This window comes from Poecilia mexicana, unplaced genomic scaffold (genome assembly GCF_051168715.1).
Source record: "Poecilia mexicana isolate PSO_F unplaced genomic scaffold, ASM5116871v1 scaffold_3, whole genome shotgun sequence".
Classification (NCBI taxonomy): domain Eukaryota; kingdom Metazoa; phylum Chordata; class Actinopteri; order Cyprinodontiformes; family Poeciliidae; genus Poecilia; species Poecilia mexicana.
This window is the reverse complement of record NW_028263372.1, coordinates 1,066,489-1,075,363: the sequence shown is the minus strand read 5'-3', so window position 1 is coordinate 1,075,363 and position 8,875 is coordinate 1,066,489. Positions and strand designations below refer to the sequence as shown.

Here is an 8,875-nt window from a genome sequence, read left to right as displayed (position 1 = left end):
TTAAGATTATGAGAATGCGGGAATTTTTCAGCTTGGTTCCCAAGGCAAAATCACACCGGAAGTAAAGATACCCAGGTTTGAGTTATGGCGGCCATTGTCTGACGTCACTGTGAAAAGGGTCTATTACGGAGGGGAATCCCAAACAGCTGACACGGCGCAACCCGTAGTCAAGTGGACATCGGAGATGATATGTGGAAACAACATTAATATTTATTTATTTAGTGCAAAGAATATAGAAATGACAAGGGGAGGATTTGGAGCCAAATTGCTACCGCAGTTGATAAACCCGATAAGTTTTCAGCTGTTCTTCGTTAACGTGACATAAATAGGTTATAATGATTTTCATTCAGTCAGGACTTTACGCTGACTCTAGCCACATGCATTGCAGGTAGATTCTACTAAAGCATTGATTAATGCCTGATATTAAAATTAGTTAACTGGACTTGCAGCCATTATTTTGTGCCCATGTGGCTGGACACGAACCCGATCGAACCATTATACCTAGGATTTCTGTGGCTAATGTGTCTCGGCCGACAACTCGTGTAATGTGCGCTGGACATTAGACTAAGGAAATGAGGAAGGGAGGGTAAGTGGAGAGCACTGGAGTTGAGCCTTTTTTATTCAGTGTCATCAACAGAAAGAAAAAAAGACAGGAAGAGACGATAAAGACGATAATTAAAATGAGGTTGATAGGTTTAATTTATTAATTGATATATCGTTTATCGCGACAGGCCTATGCTTCAGCATTGGCTGATCCTGTTTTGTGATTTTACAAGACCACTTTGTGCCTGAATTGCTGTCATTCCTATCTCTTCCACTTTATTTAGCATCCTAGTCAGTTTTTGCATATAGATTTCGAGATCCCTCTCAGTCTTACTCCTTCTGTGACTCAATTTGTTGCACACAGAACATAGAGCTCTCTACACAGAGAGGATATCAGAAATTGAACAAGAAAAATTTAAACTAGAACTCAAAATGTTAAATAATTTCTCAGATTGGTAAAAGATAGTTTCTCCACCTGAAGCCCCTTTGAAAATTAAGCAGACTCAAGTAGTACTATCTCTCACATGTTTAGTAGATATCGGCAACCTAAGTGCAGTACACATCTAGCCATGTGCAAACACTTTTGGCACCTTTGGAACACCGTAGATAATGTAATCCATGATATTAGGATTGATACAAAATAAATGTTGCTCTCTTTAAATGGGCTTCTCTTCGCAGCGTCTCAGCGTCCTTTGCTATGATTGGGAGCTGGGGGGGAAAGACTTTTCCAGCCACAGTAAACGGATTTACAGGGAGGCGAGGCCGAGCCTGTGAAGGAGGGAGGAGGAGCTGGGTGTTACCTCCCCTCCCTCCACAAGCACTGTAAGTCAAGTCTGGGGTTCCCAGTTGAGCTCGAGCCTGTTATTCGCCCGCACTTCCACGTTTCTACAACTCCGCTGCCAGTTTCCTGCATTATCGGACCGCCATGGGAGTCGAAGGCTGCACCAAATTAATGAAATACCTGCTGTTTTGCTTAAATTTCATCTTCTGGGTAGGTAAACCTGCTTAACAGACACGTTGTTGCGCAGGGCCGTCGCGTCTGCTTTGCCAGGCTTGTTTAGACTGCGAGTCCGTTAGAGATAAAAATCGACGCTGGTCCAGATTTCAATGTGCCTCACCGCTCGCCATATTTTTTCATTCTAAGCACGTTCTTATTTTGAACGTTTATTGATTTATCTGCGTGTTCAGTCGTAGGCCAGCGTCGTTTATTTAGACTAAGCGCATTCCATTGGTTGGTTTGATGAACCTAACGGGGCATTGTCATCGGGACTGCGGGACAGCTTCTGGCGTTTATCAGGCAGGACTGGGATGGGGGAGAATGAGGCGGGTGAGGGGCTTCACCCCTGATTTTCTATCAATTCCAAGTAATCTCCAGTAAATATCGTCTGCAGACCCGCAGTACGAGCTCAAGCCCCCATATTTTGTTTAATTTGCTCCCTTGTGAAAGTTTAAAACCTTTTCCGGCCCAGGATGTGAGATTTGCAGGTTTTCTGGGGTTTAAGTCTTGTTGGTTCTGGAGAAAAGCTTTGTTTGGATTTCATCCTCCACCCAACTTGTGTGTATACGTGTGTACGCGGAGGGGGATGACATGGTTTCCATTTGATGAGGCAAGCCCTGTGCTGGGTAAATGAATCATGGAAACATCTGAGGGTAGTTCGTTTCTTCACCCGTCTCCTAACATCCTATGAGTTTGTACTTAAACATCGCCATTTTGAGCTCAGTTTTGTACTTTGCTTTCCCTTTTATTCTCTTAATTGTATTCAGTGGCTCAGCATAAAATTTGGACACCTTATTGTGGAAATAGCTATTGTTGTTAAGACAATAACCTATTGGACATTAAGTCAATTTCTGGCATTAGGTCAAGACACTTTTTAAGAACACATCAAAAATACAATCAGTTTGGACTTGTTTGTTTTTCAGTTCAGTCAAGCATCGGCTTGTAAACAGTGCAGATAGTGGTGCGGAAGAATTACTGCATTCATATTTAACCAGGACAAAGTCTTGATATAGAAGGCAACTCAGTTTACAGTAAACACAAATAATAGGATGAGGTTATTTTTCATGAATTATTTTTACATTACCAACCTATTACATATTTTAGGTTAGTTACAACCAGGTAAATGGTAAACACTTCAAATGGATATATGTCAGGCGGATGAAGGGTTTACCATTTTTCACCTGACATACAGAATTGGGAGCATTACCATCACTTTATGGAGCTTGCCAACTTGCCAACAGCTTCTGAGGTGTCTATAAAACATCATCTGTGTCTCGTGAACATTGCTCATTTCTTCAAACAGCAGTTAGCTCCTGAAACTGCCTGTAACATACCCCAAAACGTTGCTTTCTCACACTGAATCTTGAAGTGCCAGTTCTGTCCAAATCGAATATTTACATACCAGTACACTATGTTCACACAGCAGGTAAATGAAACCCAAATCTGATTTTTCTCACCCATATCATTCATATCTAACTTTTTTATGGCAGACTGAAAGGCCCAATTCCAATCTTTTAACCTCTCAAAAAAATCTGATTGGTGCCACTTCCATATGAATCTGATAGTTCTTAAAGTGTCTGCAGTCTGTACGGTCGTTTTATTTGACTCTTACATCATTATGATACATGTGTCATAATTCTGTACCAGAAAAAGCCAGACACTGTAAATCCAATAGTGGCTGAAAATTACAATTATGAATTTACAAAAGAAGTCACAGTCAGCGAAACGCATCACATCCCTATCTGATCACTCCTGGTCCGACTACATATCCAAACGGTCCGACTACATATCCAAACAAACTTCTCTACAGGAACTGCAGTCAGTGCTCCACTAAGAGCCATTGGTATTAGTTGTTCTTTCTTTTTATTGGCTTCCTTTGAGTTACGATGCTGTGATGATACTGCCGACTTCCATCTCTGAATAAACTTTAAAACTGATCCATCAACGACTCCATACACTATTACTTCTGTAAGAAGTGTGCTTACGTCAACTTTCTTCTGTGCATGCAGGTTGCTTTAGGGTCGTAAACACAGAAATCTGATTGCGGTCGCATTTTAATTATTAGATCACGAAAAAAACCCTGAAATTTAGCAAAAGATTGGAATTGAGCATCACCACCTGCTTTGTGAACAAAGCGGAACTGGTCTACATATGAAGTAAATCATATCCAAATCGGGCTATTGCTTTACAGTAAATATTTTCTACAATGCACAAGGAGCTAATTAATGCATGTGAAAGGAAAGTGTCTTGTGAATTCTAGCTATGGAATACCATGAGATTGTCACCTTTATCTTGACTAAAAATACAACTGTTTCCACCTATCATAACATTAACACAGCTATTAAAAGGAGACATCTAATTTGTTTTTTCTAATTCTAATTGGTTTTGCCAGTCAGACTTATTGAGATGGATAGGTTTTGTTAAGAAAATACATTTAAAATAAGCTAGTTTTAAAACTTAACATGTCTTGATTCAAATAGCCTAATTGTGGTTTTAAAATCAGTAATGTATTCTGGCTTTTTGACCTTTATGTTACCTGTAGTTACAGCAGATGGTTTGCTAGGATCGTTTGAATTGCCTTTTGTCTGTGTGGGAAAACAATACAGTAGAAGTTCTAGCTTTTCACATTCATCTGTGAAAGGCCGTAAACACAGCAGGAGTTCCTGGCTTGAGAGAGGGTCAGAGATAGCTCCTGGTTGGATGAGCAAAGATACGCCTTATTTGAATAAATTAAAGATAAGAATACGCCTTTACTATAAAACTTTCTACACAGAAGTAACAAATTAGACTTGCTCTTGCAATTCTCCAAAGATGTCTTTGCACGTCTTTGCTTTTCTTTCTTTCCTTCTTCTTCTTTCCATTTATGTCAGGTAAATGAATGTATGTCTCTGTTGTTCTGCAGTTTCTGTTGTAATTTTATGCGTTGTCTTCTATTGGATTACACTGCAATTCTGTGACGTCTGCACTTGTTGTTTTATGTGGCTACATGCGGCCCACCGGGAGGACCCGGGATCATAAAGGAAGAGAGAGAGCCAAACTTTTTCCAAAATTAACTAATTCAGAGAAATCTTCCTTAACAGTTTCCACCTATTGGTTTTGTTTTCTGCAACTGGAAATATTTCCAAAAGCCAAGATGCTAAAGAGAGCTCATTATCTGAAGTTCAAAAGCTTAGTGCATTGCTCCAACACAGAAAGATTAATGCTTAATATGATAATTACACACATGAAAACTGGCTTTTGTTGAGATTTCCATAGCCAAATGATGCCTCACACCTTTAGAATAGGAATCACATGCAACTGTCCAGTTCAGCGCGGCAGTGCGACAACAACACCTGACATGCAACCAAGTAACAAAGAACTCTGAAAAGCTACAGGAAGAAGTCTGAGTCTGACAACAAACGGTTGGGCCCCCACAGCGCCGGGAACTCAACTACATGAAGGCAGGGTTCTGTCTGCCTTATTGAGATTAACTTGAAGGAAAGACACTGTTATAGTTCATCAGGTTATTTTTTCTTCACATTATGCTTCCTAGACGTTCTGACGTCATTGGAAAGTCTTTTTCTTTGAAATTCTTCTAAAGTAATATGTAAAAAAGGATAATTTTATGCTTAGACTGAACTTAATGTACATATGTTATCATTTTTTACAAAAAACTGAATTGATAAGCGCATAAGTAAAGTGATTTTAAAGGGCGTGGTGGTGCTTAGTTGGACTGAGGGTTTGTGTGGTCTTGTAGGAGACTTACGGGAACAGCAAACATGACCCCAACCCCCAGCATGCTCAACATTCTAGATCCCAGTTCTGCAGCTGGCAGAAATAGACTGTAGTGGGGGAGTCGATGGGGAAACACAAGCTCTCCTTTCCGACAATTATAGAAATATAAAGAGATGAGCTTTTTCTTTCCGTTTTCACTGCTCTTCATCCAACAAAGTTTTCTTTCTTTAATTCTCATATGTGGAACACTAAAAAGTATCTCTCCTTTTTCTGCTACAATGTATTCGAATGCAGTCTTAGTATTCATGGATTCGATGGAAACACACGACCATATCTAGACCACATCTGTCCTGCGGTCTTTTCAGTGTTAAACAACAATTCCCTGCAGCATTAAAGGCGTGGCTGAGGAAGAAGAGGCTCTGGGTAGTGGACTGGCCTGCCTGCAGTTGAGTTGTGACTCCTCTGGGGAATGTGAGGAGAATGTTTGAAATCATAAACAGACTCAGACAAAAGGAAACCTAAATGCTTCATCAGGTGGGATCTGGTATCCCACCTGATGGGATACCAGGTGGGATATTTAGTTATTATTTAGTGAGAAAATATCTTTATTGCAACTCTTTAGATGCAAATAGAAGGAAAGATTTTTTTCACACATTTCACACATACATCCCATAAAAACAATACTTTTCCTCTTATATTTAAAAATACAACTGCAGGGGAATAGCAAAGAAAAAAAAGTTTTTCATGTGTTTAGATCATTAAATGTAGATTCACATCTTCCTTTTTAGGTGCAATCAATTTGAACTGGTAGAATGGCCTTAGTGTTAACTGTGCCAATAACTGCAAAAGTATTCTCCAGTCAGATCTAGTTACAGCACTGTCATCTGTTCAGCTCAATGTAAGTTCAGAAACCAAATGGCCGTTGGTTCAGTGGACTCAGGCGAGTCTTCAGGATCACATAAATCTTGTCCCAGGATCTCCTAGGAACCCTTGCACCTGTTGGTATCCAAATTGCTGAATTATGAAGACTGAACAAGTTTGGTGTATTTGGAAAATATATCAGGAAGAAGTTCTTCCTGTCCCAAATATTTATTAGAGTCATAAAGTCGCAAAGTGGTATATGAAAGGGAACCCATGACCAGGAAGCACATTCATGTTGAAAGCTTTTCTTTTTAGATATTTTAGAATGCTTTCCTACATCTGCCAAAACATGTTTGTTCCATTTATTTTGATCGATACTTCCTAACTTTAGTTCGCCATGTTATCCAAACACACATTTCTTTTCCTGGTTTAAAGTTATTTATTTATTTCTCTCCAGTTTACTGGGGAAAAAAATGTGGAGCTACAAGCTCCTAAGTTGCATTTTAGAACTTGGGAAGCAAAATGTTCAAAAAGTGACATAAAATATATTCTTGTCACAAGAGGTTCTTCTGTGTGCATATCGGGTTTCTATACCACCGCCAACACTTCTTTTATTGTCAGAGACAGTTAACTACATGTTAATCTAGCTTCAATCTCAAATCCACACTAAAAGTTCACATAAAGCCACTAAAGCTTTATTTCAGGCTCCCCACTTTTATATGCAGGACAAGAAAGCGTATTCTCTGAGCTATACATATAAACAGCAGGTATGGTCATTGTAACCTCAAATGAGAATGACCTTGATGTGATCCCTGCTCTTTCAAATGTTCAAATGGGAGCCAGCATAATGGTTAGAGTTTGGACATGATCTGGTTAGGTTCAGATGGTTCAGAAATGTTGCTTCTGGTTATTGCTAGCATGGCAGAAGATGTTTTCCCACTTGATAGTCTGGTAAAATCGGTTAGGTTGGAACATTTGTTATATTTCAGCTGCTGTGGTCCGCTTTCACACTGCACTGTGTCAGATGAACCAAACCTTTTGGAACAACACAAAAACCTCTGAAGACACTGGGCACAACTTCCTTCTTCACAAGGTGTAAATAAAAATGGAGTGGCGTCAGATTTTGGCAGCTATAGCATTTCACTTTTGTCTTTTGGTAAAAGACCAGGAGCCATTTCTACCCCTACCTCTAGATTCATGTATTTATTTTGGTCATACCGCACCAGAGTTCACTTCAACCGAACCCAGACCGATTTTTTTGTAGGTTGCTCAGAGTTTGCTTTAATGATTGACATCAGAGTACGATTACGCATTCACACCTCCTCAAATGAACCGGACTTTCTAGGCAGGTGGACTGGAGTTTGATTAAAGCGGACTAAACAGGGCTGGTGTGAAGGCATCTTCATTTCCATAAAAAATGTTAAGAAGTGAAAACTATGTGCAAAGTAAGCTAAGTAAAAACAAGTAAGATGTTGAAGAAATGCCTGCAAATATGCTAATTTATGCAAAATTGTTAAGAAATATATGAGATGTTAAGTCTGACTTTTACATGTTAAACCAGTACTTCTCAAATAGTGTGTGTATTGCAAGAGGCAGGAGGACTTCTGAGTGTTAAGAGCTCTGCTTCAGCTGTGATGAAATGGACTGTGTTTTAAAATTTTATTTTATTTTATGGGTTATAGATTTATTTTTTATTTGAAGGGTTCTTATTTATCAAAGCATAAATAACACTGCTGTTTTGAATACTTATGATAAAATTGTTCTTAGGTTAAAGTTTGATATGGAGTTAAGCCTGTCGCAATGAGCAATTTATCAGTTAATTGCATGATGAATCAAAAAAAGCTCAGTAATTTCCATTCTGATGATTGATATTTTTTAAAGTGCATTTTTTTTCCAGAAACATTATGATCCATTTTATTTATGATTTCTGTTGTGCTTGGTTTTTATTTCCTTTTTATTTATTGTTTTTGGTTGTCTTTTATTTTGGGTACTTTAAACATCTTTCAGATCCTGTAAAAATGAAAGTTATAATCTTTGAGCAGGCAAACCTACATTATTATGCTATTATCTTTATATGAGTTAAATCTGGTTACAAAACGACAATATTATCGTATCAAAATCATCGCTTTGTTACCGTGACGAGCCTATATGGAATTAAATTATGTCTGAAGAATCATGAAACCAGCATGTGTAAGAGTAAAAGTTTACATGACAGACTGCTCATTCTCCTCTCAAGTTTGCTTTTAATAATATATTTTTTTTAAATAAATGCAGATGATCCTGTATCTGAATCATTATTATCAGTTTTAAACTCCTTTGAATCGCATTATACATTTTTGCCTCCACGGCAGCATATTAATGGGTGGTGAACTCATCAATAACTTTGTCATTACTTCGTAATCTGGAAGCAGATGAATCTGTGTGCCTGGTGAGTGACTGTCTGCTTCTGAACTTGGGAAGAAAGTGCTTTGGCTTCGCTCTGTCGGCCTCTCTTACATTGCAGATGCTGGTCTGTTTAGTTTTTGTGATGTTTCTTTCTAGTAACCTTCAGTACATCTGCTACAGCACATTACAACAAAGTAGAGAGAATCACAGCGTTGCAGCTTGCCTTCTGAAAATACATAAACTGTGGTGAGATCCGCTGTTATCTTTGAACAGAGTGATTTTAGCAATCATCTTCAGCACCAGTAAGATATTGTGCTGCTTTCTTGCGTTGAAAGTCGTCTATGAGGACTGGAGGAATGAAAGCAAATGCCTCAA

General features: G+C 38.7%; 1 protein-coding gene across 1 annotated transcript in view; it reads left to right on the top strand.

Moving 5' to 3' along the window:
* The first annotated feature begins 1,353 nt into the window (after positions 1–1,353).
* LOC148160072 (CD81 antigen-like) overlaps positions 1,354–8,875 on the top strand; it is a 31,153-nt gene continuing 23,631 nt past the window's right edge. Inside the window, exon 1 of the mRNA XM_088004020.1 lies at positions 1,354–1,534. Coding sequence (XP_087860146.1) covers positions 1,469–1,534 — 66 coding nt within the window. The 5' untranslated portion in view covers positions 1,354–1,468. The remainder of the gene's footprint in view (positions 1,535–8,875) is intronic.